The 19022-nt window shown below is 42.2% G+C and overlaps 1 protein-coding gene across 6 annotated transcripts in view; it reads left to right on the top strand.

Annotated features, from left to right (window-relative positions):
• myo1b (myosin IB) overlaps positions 1–19022 on the top strand; it is a 272707-nt gene that overhangs the window by 34521 nt on the left and 219164 nt on the right. For all 6 annotated transcript variants that reach the window (XM_033023743.1, XM_033023747.1, XM_033023745.1 and 3 more), the window contains exon 3: positions 12990–13105. In XM_033023743.1, the coding sequence (XP_032879634.1) occupies positions 12990–13105 (116 nt within the window). The remainder of the gene's footprint in view (positions 1–12989; positions 13106–19022) is intronic.

The raw sequence follows: 19022 nt of genomic DNA, 5'->3' as shown, positions 1-19022 counted from the left end.
GCTGGAGTAACTCAGCGGGTGAGGCAGCATCTCTGGAGAGAATGAATGGGTGACGTTTCGGGTCAAGATTTTTCTTCAGACTGATGTCAATGGAGGGGGTGGGACAAAGATAGAATGTAGGCGGAGACAGCAAGACTAGTGGGAGAACGGATGGGGAAGGGGAGATAAAGCAAGGACTATCTGAAGTCAATGTTCATACCGCTGGGGTGTAAACTACCCAAGCAAAATATGCGGTTCTGTTCCTCTAATTTGTGCTGGGCCTCACTCTGACAATGGAGAAGGCCCAGGACAGAAAGGTCAGATTGGAAATGGGAGGGGGTTGAAGTACTGGGAGATCAGATAGGTTAAGGCAGACTAAGCGGATGTGTTCAGCGAAACGATCGCCGAGCCTGTGCTTGGTCTCGTCAATGTAGAGAAGTTAACACCTGGATCATCGGATACAGTAGACCAGGTTGGAGGAGGTGCAAATGAACCTCTGCCTCGCTTGGAAAGACTGTTTAGTTTGATCCATACAAGATCTTGAGGGACATGGATAAGGATAGCACTTAGTTTTTTGCGTAGGAAGGAACTGCAGATGCTGGTTTAAAGCAAAGATAAACACAAAAACTGGAGTAACTCAGTGGGTCTGAAGAAGGGTCTTGACCCGAAGAGTCACCCATTCCTTCTCTCCAGAGATGCTGCCTGTTCCGCTGAGTTACTCCAGTATTTTGAGTCTATCTACGGTTTAAAGCAGCATCTGCAGTTCCTTCCTACACAAACTCAGTGGGTCAGACAGCATCTCTGGAGAAAAGGAATCGGTGTTATTTCCTATAGTCTTTCTCCTAGGGTGGAAACTTCAAAAACATGAGAGCATATGTTTAAGGTGAGAAGGCAGAGATTTAAGAGTTTTGAAGATGAAGAGACAAAATACACAGAGGAGACTTTTAGTGAGGGAATTCCAGAATATAAGCACAGCTCAAATTTAGTCACTGATGGAGAGAAGGGGTTGTGTGGTGGCAAAACGAATGGATACACAAAAGGGAAAAAAATGAAGGGCGGAATTGCTATTGGTATAAACACAGTTTAGTACATCACTACACCGCAGGTCCCAAAGCTGCACTTCACTTGAGAGTGTTTTGTTTTATCTGCATCTTCCGTTCTCCTCTCTAAAATTATTTATATATATTTCTTTCACAAGGAAAGATTGGATTAGATAATCGGTTAGTTTTTTCAACCTTTTTTTATTTTTTTAGTATGTCTTAAAGTATGTTTTTAGTGTTTCTTTGTGTGTTTTGTGTGGGGGGTGGTGTGGGGGGGTAACCGTTTCGGCCGCCTCCTCCATGGAGAGGCGACTTTTTTCCAGGTCGCCTCCCCCGTGGCCTAACAATCAGGATCGGCGCGGCCTTTCCCGGAGACGCGCCCGGGGCTTCAGCGGCGGGCGCAGCGTGGACTCTCGCCGTGGAGCGGGTGAGCCCTCGCTGGGGCTCGCCGAAGGGGAGCGTTCCGCTTTGCTGGCCCGCGGCAGCCGGCAGCCTGAAGCAGCGGTCTGCAGAGCTCCAGCTGGTGCGGCGTCTACAGCCCGGGATCTCACGTTGGGGACCCGGGGGGAAGAAGAAGCTCCATCGGCCGGCCCGCGGACAACTTCTACCGTGGGTCCGGCATGGACTTACCATCACCCCTGGAGGGGAGCTTCGACCGCCGGCCCTGCCGTCTGCGGTGCTTCTGGCTGCGGCGCGGCGGGAACTTTAAATCTTTGACCGCCGGCCTGCGGCCTACACCAGCCTGAAGCCGCGGTCTCCGGTGGGGAAGAGCCGATCCTGGACTTACCTTGACTTTACTTTGTTCTTTACCATCTGGACGCCCGCAGCAATGGCTGCGGAGGTGGAGGTCCCGACCACGGGGGAAAATGGAGGAGGACTGGCCAATTTCTGTGCCTTCCACCACAGTGATGAATGCTGTGGTGGATGTTTGTGTAAAATTTTTATTGTGGTTGTGTGTTCTTTATTATTGTACCGCTGCTGACAAAAAATCTGAATTTCCCTGAGGGGATCAATAAAGTATTTATTATTATTACTATTATTACTATTATTATTTTTATTTTTATTTTTATTATTATTATTATTATTATTATTATTATTATTATTATTATTATTATTATTATTATTAGGATTTCTATAGAACAGAGGAGGCCCAGGGGAAGCTTAAGTTGTGTAGGGTCCAGGAAAAGTAAATAAGAAAGTTTCTTCCTTGTCTGGGGTGGAGGGGGAGGGGTCAAAAATGTGGGGGCATTGATTTTTTGGTACAAGGATTAGAGGTGTGAAAACACCTATTGGTAAGGTTTTAGAGCTCACATTGGCAGAAGTAGTGGAGTTTAAAACCTTTGTCACATTAAAGGGCCTGTCCCACTTGGCAATTTTGCCGGCATCACATCAGTGTCGTCAAAAGATTTTGAACATTTCAAAATCCAGCGGCGACAAAAATATGTTGCGACACTTGAACAAACACCATGTGTCATACATCATCACGCCGTGTCATACGTCATCACGCCGTGTATTTTTCGGTGACATGATACGTCGGTCAATGATGCCGGCAGTCGCCAAAAAAAATCGCCAAGTGGGACAGGCCCTTTAAAAAGTCATTGGATTTGTACTAAGGAGCTGTGGCCTATGAGATTCAACATCCAATGGACCTGGTGTTATGATGTGATATTGGACTGGGAAGCACTTTTTTGAAGGGATAAGACAAAATGGGCTGAATCTCATGTTTCTATGTTGTACATTTTATGTGATTCTCTCAGCATTGAATAAAAACAATTATTGTTTAGATGCCCCTCTAACTTTAACCCAGGTAGACTCATGAGACTGCAGATGCTGGAATCTGGAACAATAAGTAACCTGCCGTAAGAACTCAGCAGGTTGGGCAACAAATGGGGAGATCAATGGACAGTCAACATTTTGGTCAAGACCGTTTCCTCCAACTATCCCAGTTTGAACATGACAATTTAGAGCAGCGGTTGGCAACCTACGGCCCGTAACCCAAAATTACTGGCCCGCAGGCAGATTTTCTTCCCCGCAATCATAGAAAGATAGAAAATAGGTGCAGGAGTAGGCCATTCAGCCCTTTGAGCCTGCACCGCCAATCGATATGATCATGGCTGATCATCCAACTCAGTATCCCATCCCTGCCTTCTCTCCATACCCCCTGATCCCTTTAGCCACAAGGGCCACATCTAACTCCCTCTTAAATATAGCCGATGAACTAGCCTCAACTACCTTCTGTGGCAGAGAATTCCAGAGATTCACCACTCCCTGTGTAAAAAATGATTTTCTCCTCGGTCCTAAAAGACTTCCCTCTTATTCTTAAACTGTGACCCCTAGTTCTGGACTTCCCCAACATCGGGAATAATCATCCTGCCCGCCGAGCGCCAAATCGCCATGCGCAGCCGAGCTCTGGCTGTACCGCACCCTGCACAAAGCCGCCGGCACGGCCGCGCACCTTCTGTGAACAAGTTGAAGAAAGAACTGCAGATGCTGGAAAAATCGAAGGTAGACAAAAATGCTGGAGAAACTCAGTGGGTGAGACATGCAAGGATTGCATGAGGCTGCCTCACCCACTGAGTTTCTCCAGCATTTTTGTCTACCTACTGTGAACACGTGATTTGATGCCTGCCATCCGGGGCGGGATCCATGTGATAGATATGGCCCGCCATCCGCTCACAGACATGCGTCCCAGCCCTTATGCAGAACAAGTTTGCCGACCCCTGATTTAGAGCTTTGAATTCTTCTTGCGTTGGAGGCAGCAGAAGTCTGCAGCAGGGTGATGCCATCTAGTTCGACACCCGTAGGTGCCCGCCCTAAAGAGGGCGCATGCTCCGGGTTGGCGCCAAGCTGCTGTCTCTGTTTGTTGTCGTTCACCTGACTGAGGTCAGTTGACAGGGCTCACCACGGGGAGGTCAACAACATGAGCCCCATCTTTGAATTCAACTGGCTATTTTATAGTTTAGCGCAGTGAAGCACGAGGAAAATAATGCTGTGAGATATTGTTTTACACATGTAACAAAAGCAGTCAGATGTATTGTGAGTGAAACTGACTTTTACGGTTTTAGTGGCAGTGTAGACCTTCTACAGGTGATTTGCTTACAAATTGATATAACAGAAATAGTGTGATATAATCTCACCTTTTTGGTTTCCATATCAGTTAGGAATAACAATTTAATGCGATTGCAATTAAGTTAATCTCCAGGATTTTGCTAAGAGTAGTTAATGAGAAAAATAATAGGACCATTAGAACTAATATTCTTTCAATGATACATATTAGTTGACCTGCTCCACAAGATAAACCAATATTGTGTCAGTCCTACAAAATAACAAACTGAATATAAATCTCTCAAATAGTAGGTTTTTGATTTGAGTCGTTGGGAATGGTGGGATCTCAGGAATGTGGTAAAGTTAGATTTAGTTTGGTTTAGTTTAGAGATACAGCGTGGACACAGGCCCTTCAGCCCACCGAGTCCGCAGCGATCGCCACACATTACACTATCCTACACATGCCAGGGACAAGTTTACATTTCTACTAAGCCAATACTTTAATGAAAGCTAATAGCTGGCTGTGTAATAAGACTTCACTAATGTTGCCCTGATTAATGTTGGTGATCAAATGGGGGAGATCAAGAATATTTAGTATATCAAGAAAATTCCAGCTGCAGATTATCATGAAATCCAAACTTCCCTGAATTAAAATAGTGGGCATTTTGCTTCAATAAGATACTTTTACCGTGACTTTTGAAATGTGAGAATAGATAGGATTGCAGATGTGAATGTGGATTGTATTGAACAAGATGGGGAAGGAATACGAGTCGGGATTTATTAATTTATCATCACAATATACATGATTATCACTAGTTTGTTAGCCTTAGTGAATATTATCTCTAATGATACAGTATGTAAGTCAGGACTTTAGAAGGATGAGATGGGATCTTATAAAAACATATAAAATTATTAAGGGATTGTACACGCTAGATGCAGGACACATGTTCTCGATGTTGGGGGAGTCCAGAACCAGAGGGCACAGTTTAAGAATAAGGGGTAGGCTATTTAGAACTGAGATTAGGAAAAACCTTTTCACACAGAGAGTTGTGAATTTGTGGAATTCTCTGCCTCAGAAGGCAGTGGAGGTCGATTCACTGGATGCATTCAAGAGAGAGTTAGATAGAACTCTTATGGCTAGCGGAATCAAGGGATGTGGGGAGAAGGCAGGAATGGGGTACTGATTGTGGATGATCAGCCATGATCACATTGAATGGCAGTGCTGGCTCGTAGATCCAAATGCCCCCCCCTGTACCCATTGTCTATGTATCAATGTAGGACTGTAATATATATATATTCCAATTTATTGGAAAATAATCCAGTACTGTATAAGATGTTGCTGGGACCGCATTTAGAATATTGTGTTCAGTTCTGGGCATCATGTTACAGGAAAGATATTGTCAAGTTTGAAAGGTTTCAGATGAGATTTACGATGATGTTGCCAGGACTAGAGGAGGTGAGCTATAGGGAGAGGTTGAGTAGGCTAGGTCTCTATTCCATGGAGTGCAGGAGGATGAGGGGAGATCTTATAGAGGTGTACAAAATCATGAGAGGAATAGATCGGGTAGATGCACAGAGTCTTTTGCCCAGAGTAGGGGAATCGAGGACCAGATGACATAGGTTCAAGGTGAAGGGGAAATGTTTTAATAGGAATCCGAGGGGCAACGTTTCCACACAAAGGGTGGTGGGTGTATGGAACAAGCTGCCAGAGGAGGTAGTTGAGGCTGGGACTATCCCATTGTTTAAGAAACAGTTAGACAGGTACATGGATAGGACAGGTTTGGAGGGATATGGACCAAGCGCAGGCAAGTGGGACTAGTGTAGCTGGGACATTGTTGGTCGGTGTGGGCGAATTGGGCCGAAGGGCCTGTTTCCACACTGTATCACTCTATGACTATGACTCTACTGAAAATCAGAATTTTGAAGGGCCACGCAAGCCTGAAACTCCCCAGGGAATGAATCCCTTACATGGCATGTAAAGAGTTACCTCTGTAAATGCAACCATACAGATTTTTCTCAAGGCTTCTGCATACTATTAAAACAAACATAGAACCGTGACCAGGAGCAAACATTTATATTATAATTGCTATTGAAAACGCTGTCTTGAAAACGTAAGCAGTTTGCTTAAGTTACAGACTATTTTAAAAATGAGATTTAAAAAGAAAGATGCATCTTGTACTGATTATGATAGTAATACTTCTAAGAATAAACTTTGTGAGCGGCGCTTTAGTAAGACTATCAGCAACTATTATGTGCTTTTGTGGTTTCTTCCCAGTGGGAGGTAAGGGATTATGTAACAGTTGGTGTAAGCCCCTGCCTTTCATTCTTGTGACTGGAATTTAATAAATTTCCGTGTGCCGAGAGAGAACATTTCTCTCCTCTCGTATTTATCCCGTGTGAAATATATTTAATCATTAGGTTGTTAGTTGTGTGGACAAACAACACAAAATTGCCGATGGTTGTGATTATTTAGTAATTTTATGATGGTAGAATATGCCACAATGTTGACTGAGGGGCCTTTCCTGTGGTGGATGTTGGAGGGATTATTTGAAGAGATCGGGGTATCATTAGAGGTAGATTTTAAAAAGCGCAAACGCAGCCTTATTAAAGTTCACTATCCATGCTGCTATCTACGACATTACATTTAGCAAAATAGTGGTGTGGGTATTTGGTTGTGTAACATTTGAACCTGTGCAGCTGGTTCTGCTATAACATGATAGTTCTGTTCCTATGAAATCTGGTGTCATAGAGAATTGTGTTGTAAAAACAATTTTGTCAACGGGAAAAGGGGTTAGGCGACCAGAGTGTTTCAAACATGCAATACCAAAGTTATTTTTCCCGCAGGATTCTCAAAAATAAAGGTGTTCTTTTTAATAATTAAGTTTATTTTGCTTACTGCAAGCTAAAAATACTAAAGGTTCTGTGTCAAATTGTTTGATAGAGTATCATCCCACAAGTGTCACTAGAAGTGATCTCTCTTGTTCATTTCAGTGGCCACCCACGATGAGGTAGCAGCTGTTCAGAGACAATGGTGTCTGATTACTACGGGGAAGTTACATGGAAACATTTTCTTCCATGACAGACTTTTTTCTGCACATCAATTTCCAATGTAACACTAAATGGTTATTAAACCCGTGTATTAGAAATAGTGTTCCTTAATTCTTCAATCGTGCTGCATCCAATATGTGTTGAGGAAACATGCCTTTTAGCAGAACTACCTGCATCAGGGCTGTACTTAAGAAATGATTCATAAGGAATTTACGTCAACACTTATCGATTGATTTTGGCTTTCTCATCAATTAGTTTAATCTGTTCAAAGTGCAGATCAGAGGTAAGAAATACCACAATGATCTCAGCCACATTCTAGAATGATTCTGTTCAGCCTGGACATCATTGCTAAGGAATTTGAAACTTAAACATTTGGTACCAAAAGCCAATAGTATATCGATTGTTCCTCGTTTGATGTTATGAATGGGAAGTGTTGCCCATGTGGTGGGAGGTGTGGGATGAGCTTGAAAGTGGAGTATCATTTGATCTTTGTCTTTGTGTAGGAGATGGTGGGAAAGATGTCCACCAGTCTAGACAGTAGTGTTCTGAGGAATATCATTATACTCAGCTGCAATGGACAAGATGGGAGCAACTGAATGAGTGCATACTTTTAATTAGCCATTTATGTTTGGCATGGGGTGATATTGCAAAAATAAAATTACCAATATTGTCACACTGCTTTCTTTCGTTTTCTTCTCTGATCTTTCATGTGTAAATGTTATCATGTTAAAATATATTTTCTTACAATATTTTAGCTTTTTGCTTATCTTTCTGACTGATAATAACTAGGTAATTTGCTTCATTTAACAACATCACTGCAATGGATTGATTCCCTGGTCATTAACTGAATGCTGTGCATGGGGTCTGTTATGCACAAGGTTGCTGCTTTTCCTGATTTTGGTTGGAAAGTGCTTTGAATCTTCGTGAAAGGCGCAAGTAACAGCAGATACTGGTTCACAAACAAAAATCCACAAAGTGCTGGAGTAAATCTGCAGGGTCATGTAGCATCTCTGGAGAACATGAATAAGTGATGATTCAGGTCGAAATTGAAGAAGGAAATCCCGACCGTTTGTTTGAAGGGTCCTGATCTGAAACCGTCTATTCATTTTCTCCAGAGATAGACACAAGATGTTTAGTTCAGATTATTTATTGTATTGGGTACCGAGGTACATTGATAAGGTTTTGTTGGACAACAGTAAAATGCTGGAGTAACTCAGTGGGACAGGCAGCATCTCTAGGGAAAATAGAATAGGTGTTGTTTTGGGTTGATACCCTTCTTCAGACTGAGAGACAGGGGACTCTCCAGAGATCCAGAGAATCCAGCATCTCCACAGATGCTGCCTGACTTGTTGAGTTACTCCAGCACTTTGTGCATTCTGGATCCGTTCCTGTGGACTGGAGGGTAGCCAAAAAGGTAGCCTTTTTAAGAAAGGAGGGAGAGAGAAAACGGGGAATTATATATAGACCAGTTAGCCTTGCATCGGTGGTGGGGAAGATGCTGGAATCGATGAATAAAGATGTTATAGCAGCGCATTTGGAAAGCAGTAACAGGGTCGGTCAAAGTCAGCATGGATTTATGAAGGGGAAATCATGCTTGACTAATCTTTTAGAATTTTTTGATGATGTAACAAGTGGAATGGATAAAGGAGAGCCAGTGAATGTGGTGTATCTGGACATTCAAAAAGTCTTTGACAAGGTCCCGCACAAGAGATTAATGTGAAAAATTAAAGCACGTGGCATTAGGGGGTCAGGTATTGACATGGATAGAGAACTGGTTGGCAGTCAGGAAGCAAATAGGAATTAACAGGTCCTTTTCGGAATGGCAGGCAGTGACTAGTGGGGGGCCGCAAGGCTCGGTGCTGGGACCCCAGTTGTTTACAATATATAATAACGATTTAGACAAGGGAATTAAATGTAAATTCAGTTTGCGGATGACACAAAGCTGGTTGGCCGTGTGAGCTGCGAGGAGGATGCTATGAGGCTGCAGGGTGACTTGGATAGGTTGGGTGAGTGGGCAGATGCAAGGCAGATGCAAGGCAGATGTAGTATAATGTGGATGAATGTGAGGTTATCCACTTTGGTGGCAAGAACAGGAAGGCAGATTATTATCTGAATTGTGTCAGAGTAGGAGAAGGGGAGGTGCATCGAGACCTGGGTGTGCTTGTACATAGTCACTGAAAGTAAGCATGCAGGTAAAGCAGGCAGTGAAGAAAGCTTTCATTGCAAGAGGATTTGAGTTTAGGGGCAAGGAGGTCCTGCTGTTGTACAGGGCCCTGGTGAGACGGCACCTGGAGTATTTTGTGCAATTTTGGTCTCCTAATTTGAGGAAAGACATTATTGCTATTGTGGGAGTTCACCTGGTTAATTTCCGGGAATGCGGGACTGACGTATGATGAAAGAATGGGTCGACTTGGTTGTATTTGCTGGAATTTAGCAGTATGAGAGGATATCTTACAGAAACATATAAAATTCTTAGAGGATTGGACAGGGAAGATCCAAGAAAAATGTTCCCGATGTTGGGGGAGTCCAGAACCTGGGGTCACATTTAGGACTAAGATGAGGAAAAACTTTATCACCCAGAGAGTTGTGAATCTGTGCAATTCTCAGCCACGGAAGGTAGTGGAGGCCAATTCACTGGATGTTTTCAAGAGAAAGATCTAGCTCTTGGGGCTAATGGAATCAAAGGATATGGGGAAAAAGCAGGAATGGGGTACTGATTTTGGATGATCAGCCTTGATCATATTGAATGGCGGTGCTGGCTCGAAGGGCCGATTGGCCTACTCCTGCACCTATTTTCTCTTTTCTATGTGAAAGGTGCTATTCTTTTAAGAAAATGACTTCCTTGGTTTCTCTGTAGTACCAAGGTGTTTTACAATATATTAATGATTTGGACGAGGGAATTGAATGCAATATCTCCAAGTTTGCGGATGACACGAAGCTGGGGGTCAGTGTTAGCTGTGAGGAGGATGCTAGGAGGCTGCAAGGTGACTTGGATAGGCTGGGTGAGTGGGCAAATGCATGGCAGATGCAGTATAATGTGGATAAATGTGAGGTTATCCACTTTGGTGGCAAAAACTGGAAAGTAGACTGTTATCTGAATGGTGGCCGATTAGGAAAAGTGGAGATGCAACAAGACCTGGGTGTCATGGTACACCAGTCATTGAAAGTAGGCATGCAGGTGCAGCAGGCAGTGAAGAAGTGAATGGTATGTTAGCATTCATAGCAAAAGGATTTGAGTATAGGTGCAGGGAGGTTCTACTGCAGTTGTACATGGTCTTGGTGAGACCACACCTGGAGTATTGCGTACAGTTTTGGTCTCCAAATCTGAGGAAAGACATTCTTGCCATAAAGGGAGTACAGAGAAGGTTCACCAGACTGATTCCTGGGATGTCAAGACTTTCATATGAAGAAAGACTGGATAGACTTGGCGTACTCACTAGAATTTAGAAGATTGAGGGGGGATCTTATAGAAACTTACAAAATTCTTAAGAGGTTGGACAGGCTAGATGCAGGAAGATTGTTCCTGATGTTGGGGAAGTCCAGGACAAGGGGTCACAGTTTAAGGATAAAGGGGAAATCTTTTAGGACCGAGATGAGAAAAACATTTTTCACACAGAGAGTGGTGAATCTCTGGAACTCTGCCACAGATTGTAGTTGAGGCCAGTTTATTGGCTATATTTAAGAGGGAGTTAGATGTGGCCCTTGTGGCTAAAGAGATCAGGGGGTATGGAGAGAAGGCAGGTACAGGATACTGAGTTGGATGATCAGCCATGATCATATTGAATGGCAGTGCAGGCTCGAAGGGCCGAATGGCCTACTCCTGCACCTATGTTTCTATGTCTATATTTCTATGTTCTATGTTTTTTATCCAGGTGCTCTTCACAACACCCAGTTGACCACTCCACATGGTTATTGTTTATTCACTGCTGGTCCTCAGGAGAAATTGAATACAGTTTGCCACTCGTCATAAGGAAGTATGTCTTCCAGCTCCGAGCTATTGACAGCACTGGGCTTGTACTTGCTGGAGTTTAAAAGAATGAAGGGGGGGCCTCATTGAAACGTACCAAATAGTGAAAGGCTTGTTTAGAGTGGATGTGGAGAGGATGTTTCTATTAGTGGAAGAGTCTAGGACTAGAGGTCATAAGAGGCTTCAGAATTAAAGGACATTCCTTTAGGAAGGGGATGCAAAGGAATTTCTTTAGTCAGAGGATGGTGAATCTGTGGATTTATTTGCCACGGAAGGCTGTGGAGGCAAAGCCAGGGGATATTTTTAAAGCACAAGTAGATAGATTCTTGATTAATATGGGTGTCGGGTTATGGGGAGAAGGCATGAGAATGGGGTTAGGAGGGAGAGATAGATCAGCTATGATTGAATGGTGGAGTAGACTTGATGGGCTGAATGGCCTAGTTATGCTCCTATCATTTATGACCTTATGTTGTGATGTACTGTTGAGTAGAAAATACCTAAGATTATAGGCGACCTCCGCATTACAGAAGATGGGTGGAGAGGGGAGGAATGATTTGTATTATAATGTGCAGTAATGCAAAGCTATGTCATTTGCATGTGCATCAAGAGACACTGATTATTTGAAAAAAAGGTGTTTATTTATTTACTTTACTCACAAATTCTGTAAGTGCGAATCTCAATTTTTCCATTACTGATTTGTGAATTCTGTATCGGTAAATTTTTGTTGCCTGAATGGAAATTTTGCATGAAAGCTGCTTATATGTAGTATTTGGTTTAAAAGAGTCAAAAACGTTTTTGATCACATAGCCCCTCAATGTCCATTACCTGGCAAACATGGACAACCTGAAAGAGTGCAGCACTGAGGAATCCCTTTTGCTAATGAAACTTAGCACAAGCATAATTCAGTTTAAAAAGATGTACAAAAACACTTGTTTAAAAGGATATTGGGATGAGGATAGGTGATTGTGAGTGTGATATTTGTTATACTGATTGTATTGGGAAGGGTGATTATAGAGTGATGGGTTGTAAATATGACTAAGATACTGTATAGTATATGAGGGTTTTTTCTTTTCTTTTTCTTTTTTTCTTTTTTGTATGGCTTTGTAAATATTTGATTAGTGTATCAATGTAAATAATTTGGTGTACATATAGTGGCTGGTGTACATATGGTGTACATATAGCTGCTAAATTTGTATAAGATAATTATAAAACATTTTGTTTTGTTTTTTGTAGTTTCACACTTGCTTTTTATTCTTTAATTCTGTTCGAAATAAATAATAAAATAAAATAAAATAATCCATTGGAGATTGGGGTACTCAGAGTGGGAAATACAGGGATAATCTGCAGACTGACGTTGAAATCTGGAATGTTATGATCGGGTATATTACGTTTGATGCTGAATGCTTTCTTCAACATTATGCAACATTGCGTTCCAGTGTAGTGTTAAAACAGTGGGAGCCGCAGTAGGGATAATTTTGACATGTTGGAAGCTCATTAACTGACTATCAATTCTGTAATTCTTATCAAAAGTTGTTAAATTTACAATCCCCTGATATACTGTATACATGCATCATTCTGGGGCTTATGTAAACTTATTTACTCACCTGGCTATCCTTGGAGACAACTTTTACTTTGGACTTATCATAAGATCACATGTGATAGGAGCAGAAATAGGCCATTCGGCCCATCAATTCGACTCCGCCATTCAATCATGGCTGATCTATCTCTCCCTCCTAACCCCATTCTCCTGCCTTCTCCCCATAGCCCCTGACACCTGAACAAACATTGTAAGAGTGGGAACCAGTAGCAGTCTACAAATTAGCATAGCGTCGGATTACCTGTTGGTTTTCAGTTGAAATCAGCTGATTTTCAAATTAATATATTTTGTATTGTTTTATTTCTTGTTGCAGACTTACATTGGAGATGTCGTTATATCTGTAAACCCCTACAGACCCTTGCCCATCTACACCCCAGCAAAAGTAGAAGAGTATCGTAACAGAAACTTCTATGAGCTCAGTCCTCACATGTAAGTACAACAACGCTGAACTTACTGCAGTTGGCTCGTATCAAAGGACAGCACAAGTTCCAAGCTGTTTACTTTGGATGAGAGAGGAAGAAAGAGGAAGTGTTTTTTTTTTTAAAGCTTTTACTCCGTCTGATCTACTCAGTCCAGTATAATTTGTTTAGAATACTGCAGCCATCTGACAAGCTATTCCATAATTGAAAAATCCATCAATTCTCTGTTGATTCCAGAAAGTCTTTGGTCTAAATATGGTATCTTTTGTCCACATTGAATTTGTCCCTGCAACATTTAATGATGTATTTGTATTGATGTATTGATGATGTATAAACCAGGATAGTCTTTTGAGCATTTAAGCTCATGTATAAAGCTGGGGGAAATAGAGGCGGCATGGTTGTCATGTGCTAGATTACAGTCCAGAACTAATATGATGTTACAGATAAGTAAAAACAAAAGGGAAGGATTAGTTTATTCTTTGGCTCGTAAAAATGATTCATAATATACCTCTATCCAGTCAAAGTTGTTACTAAGGAGGAATAGGATGTCGTTTATGAAAACAGAATTTTCTACCATGAAGTTTCATAATAAGCAAGATTTTTAGAAGACTTTCAGATCATTTTAAACATGATTAAATATTGAATTGTTTTGTGGTCATTGAAGGGAGTTTATAACTACAACATAAAGTGCTACATATAAATATTAATGGTAGTTTAGATAAAAACACACTCTCAAAATTATTTTCATAGCTACAAATTATTTAGCAGATAATTGGGCTATTTTATCATTTCCATATTGCGAATACACTTATTCAAAAATATATAAAATAGGAACAGAAGTCTGAAGAAGGGTCTCGACCCGAAACGTCACCCATTCCTTCTCTCCAGAGATGCTGCCTGTCCCGCCGAGTTACACCAGTATTTTGTGTCTATCTTTGGAGATATTAAGTAGGTCAGGCAGGATGTGTGAAGAGAGAACCAACGTTAATTTTTGAGGTTAATGGCCCTTCCTTCGAACTACAGTTCCACTCGTGGGTCACAGTGGCTCGAGAAGTTTTGTATTTGTGTATCAAGCTCCCTGGAATAATGCAGTCAAGCATAAGTCAAAAGAGCAGAATAGCCCGTAGGTTGAGGTATTGTTGTTGACCATCGTTATTTGCCAATCTTTTGACTGGAGTGCTGCGTACTGGATAGAAATCTTCATGATTTGTGGTACCAAGCCCTGGTGTATGGAGCATTCCACAATGCAGATGTGAGTAGCAGGTTATAACCTGATCATGATTAGGTGTGTGAGTGCGTGCTTGTGCTTGTGTGTGCCCTGTGAGGAAAGGGCCAGAACGTGGTTCACAGTCATGAAAGGACAGTATTGCCAAATAGGCCATCAAATAAGATGAAGTGGTGTGCCTGACTATAACTATTGACTGTCAATAAGATTCACATACCAGGAAGGCTTGTTAATGTTTCTGTCCTGTTTTGACTCTGCTGTAACTACTTCTGCTCCTGCTCATTGCCTCAGTCCTTTGACCAAGTTATGTATTGTTCAATAGTCTGAAGAAGGGTCTCGACCCTAAAACGTCACCCATTCCTTCTCTCCAGAGATGCTGCCTGTCCCGCCGAGTTATTCCAGCATTTTGTGCCTTTCTTTGGTTTAACCCAGCATCTGCAGTTGCTTCATACACATTTATTGTTCAAACTTGATTTGTAATTCAACATGGTTAAAACCAATACTTAATCAATAATTCTGCCCACACCTGTGTGATTGAGAATTGTTCCTATTCTTGAGCACTACAATATCTGTTTGCACCTATGATTGTGCCAGTTGGTCTTCCACTCATTACAGACATTTTTTTATAGTCCCTTTTTAATATTTACAATAACGTTCAAACACATAAATGGTGCTAATTGATTTTGGATTTCAAACATCTTGTGTATATTTATCATATGATGTGATTCACTTGTACATGCAAACAAACAGCACAACAAAATCAAACAGGCAGTTAAGTATCAGACACGCTTAACGTGGAGAAAGCTGCTTTCAATTTAAATTGTCACGAATTATATTAGTAGAAACCCTAGATATATAACATGAAAGGCTACAATGAAACCAACCCTCCAATCATGGCAGGAGACCAAGAGATTTTTGGGGAATTTGGGACAGTGATATTATTTCATCCCCATTTATTCTAGACCTGTAATAGTACTCTATTTTTAACATTCTCCCCCTCCCCCCATTCTTCTTATGAACTAATTGATGTCCTGTTATAAAATATTATTGAATAAACGGTCATTTAACAGTGCACACCATTTTTAAATTCATGTCATCCTTTGATATTAGTCTGACTGGTGAAAAAGACAGTCATATCTGTTAATTACCATATTATACAAAGCTTTGCATTTACGCTGGTGAATGGGGCAAGAATCAATAGGAATCCGAGGAACAACTTTTTCACGCAGAGGGATGTGGGTTTATGGAACGAGCTGCCAGAGGAGATAATTTGGGCAGGTATTAAAACAGCATTTAAAAGACACTTGGTCATTGCTAGGACTAGGAAACATTTAGAGGCATATGGGCCAAAAACGGGTAAATGGGACTAACTTAGTTGGGGCACCTTGTGGACAAGTTGTGCCGAAGGGCCTGTTTCAACATTGTAAGAGTCTATGTATGACTCGATGAGTAGAATAAACATATAAGATTATTAAGGGTTTGGACACGCTTGAGGCAGGAAACATGTTCCCGATATTGGGGGGGTCCAAAACCAGGGGCCACAGTTTAAGAATAAGGGTTAAGCCATTTAGAACAGAGATGAGGAAAAACATTTTCACACAGGGAGTTGTGAATCTGTGGAATTCTCTGCCTCAGAAGGCGGTGGCTGGTTCTCTGGATGCTTTCAAGAGAGAGTTAGATAGAACTCTTAAAGATAGCAGAGTCAAGGGATATGGGGAGAAGGCAGGTACAGGGTACTGATTGTGGATGATCAGCCATGATCACTATGAATGGCGGTGCTGGCTCGAAGGGCCAAATGGACTACTCGGCACCTATTGTCTATTGTCTTTTGTCTATTGTCTACTCTACTCCTTGAAAAGGACATTAAACTAGAGACATTTGGTGCCTAGGGAAGCTTAATATTTGGGTAGAGTGCCTGCATCTGCTAAAATCTACTGTGCAAGATGCACAAGGCAATACCCACTTAGCAACGGCCTTTCCAATTTGGAGCAAGGAAGCGATAGGGTTTCAAGTCATGGTGTAAGGTGATGCAGAAAAGAAGGCCCAGGACAAACGTGGGGCATAACTGTGCATCAGTACCCCTTTCCTGCTTTCCCCCCCATATTTATTGATTCAATTAGCCCTAAGAGCTAAGAGAATTCCACAGATTCACAACTCTCTGGCTGAAAAAGTTTTTCCTCATCTCAGTCCTAATTGGCCTAACCCTTATTCTTAAACTGTGACCCCTGGTTCTGGACTCCACCAACAGGGAACATTTTTCCTGCATCTTGCCTGTCCAATCCCTTAAGAATATTATATGTTTACTTGTCATCATTAATCAGTTCCCATGAAAGTAGAACATACAGAGATGCTCACACTCATCGGTTACTCAGTGGGGCAGTACTCTCAGATATGAAGTGGAAGGTTGTGATGTTAAGGCCCACTTCCAAAGTGATCATTTAACTGAACTAACATTAAGGAACAGTAATGTCACAGAAGGGGTCTCAGATGGATATTTAAGGAAGAGCAGGTGTGTTCTTATAATGGCCTGGACAATATTTATCCTAGGAAAGGTTCAGAGGGATATGGGCTCAACGTGGGCGAATGAGACTAGCTTAGAAAGGGCATCTTGGTTGGCATGGACGATTTGGGTTGAAGGGCCTGTTTCTGTGCTGTATGACTGTATAACTCACATTACCAATTTTACATGATTATTACCAAAGATCCTATAGCGAGCAAGATAGATCACTCGACGAAAAAGACGTAGTACGGTCATGGGCAGATTCATGGGTAATTTTTGGCCTCATTTCTGTAACCGGCTTCCGTCTCCGCACCAAAGATCCCATAGCCGAGCAAAGATAACTAGTGCGGAGACGGAAGCCGGTTACGGAAACATCCTCGTAAAAATAAAAGTTCTTTGATAAAAAATCTTCTCCTCATTTTCAGAATTATAATATATTCACACAAACTGTTCCCCCGCAACGTTAATTACACTGCGAGTCGGGTCAGGTCGGGTTACTGAAATGGATGAAAAAAAGGCCCACGTTCCGCTCAGTTGCATACTACACGTCAGCCCATTGCATTTGGAAGGAGTGGTCTATCTTGCTCCGCTATAGGATCTTTGATTATCACAATGCTTGGTGTGGGGCCTTGCTGTGCATTATTTGGCTGTAATGTTTATTACATTGAATTAGCAACGTCACTTCAACAGAGTTCATTGTTTGTAAAATATTTTTGAATGAGCTACAATGAAGAAAAGTGTTATTTGAAACTTTAATTTTCTCTCAGCAACATCATGACACAAAATTATAGGTTGTCTAAAGTTCTCTAACACTATAGAATATGTCTATTCCCTGTGTAAGAAAATATATTGTAATCGGAAATGAAACTAAAGTCTTCAGATAAAATTAGGGTGTGTTGGGTTTTGGGATGTATTGTCTATTGCCACAGCCAATCCATGTTCCATTCATGCTCAACAATTGCACAATTAATTATCCTCAGGTAAGCATTCAGGAATTGCTGACTCACTACCCTCTAATCTTGCAATTCATTTCTTATCAGAATCAGAATCACACACTTCATTCTCCAAGTATGTATTTCAAGTCCCTTAGTCCCCGTAGTTCTTCCTCGGTCGTAGGCCTCAAGCCCCCGTTGACGGGACGATCTTGACTCCCGTAGCCGGCGGCATTTCGGAACCTCCGTGTCGAGCCAATCCGCTCCCACATCGGGGGGGATGTCAGCTCCCCCACGCTGTGCGATCGAACCTCGCGTTGGGGCTGGTCGAACCTTCTGCGGCGTTGGCGTTCCTGACTAGCCTCTCCCGAAGACTGCGAGCTCTTGATGGTAAAGTCCACGGTGGTCGTGGTGGGAGCGATCCCAGGCAAGGGATCAGCTCTGATGTTAAGTCCGCGCTCCGCGGTGAGGCTCAGGACAGTCCGAGGAGGCCTCCAGCTCCAGCGATGCAAGGCCGCAGAGCCCGGAGAATGTGATCCGAAAATTGAGCACATCTCCGGCTAGGTAGGAACTTGAAAATAAAGTTTCCCCCGATCCCCCTCCCCACTCCCCCACATAAAACAAACCGAAGAACATTGAAACAAACTTTTAACACACTAAAAAATAACAAAAAGAATGGAAAAACAGACAGACTGCCGGCAGGGCAGCCAACTCCCGGCGGCCCTGGTGGTCTATACTATGGTGAGGATCGATATCATGCTGTATACTTTCACAGCCTTCCTCACAGCGAACCCAGCAGTCTTGGTGTCACCTGCAAACCTACTAACCAACCCATCAACGTTTACATCCAAGTTTTTTATATATATTACAAACAGGGGTCCCTAGTACAGATTCCTGTGGAATGCCATTGGACACAGACCTCCAACCTGAATATTGTCCTTTCATCACAACCCTATGCCTTCTATCAGTAATCAAGTTTTGAATCCGGCCGACCAAATCCCATGCATCTTAAACTTCTGGGTCATCTTATAATGGGGACTTTATCAAAGGTCTTACTGAAATCCATGTAGGCAAGATCCACCACCTCATTGATCACCCTTGTTACCTTCTCAAAAACCTCGATCGACTTTACAAGACATGACCTGCCATGCACAAAGCCATGCTGACTATCCCGAATTAACCCATTCTCTTCCAAATGGGAGTAAATCCTATGCTGAAGAATCCTCTCCAAGAGCTTCCTTTGCTCACCGGCCTATAATTCCATGGATTC

The sequence above is a fragment of the Amblyraja radiata genome, chromosome 7, assembly GCF_010909765.2.
Source record: "Amblyraja radiata isolate CabotCenter1 chromosome 7, sAmbRad1.1.pri, whole genome shotgun sequence".
NCBI classification, from domain to species: domain Eukaryota; kingdom Metazoa; phylum Chordata; class Chondrichthyes; order Rajiformes; family Rajidae; genus Amblyraja; species Amblyraja radiata.
Note: the sequence above shows the minus strand (reverse complement) of the source record. Positions and strands in the feature narration are given on the sequence as shown.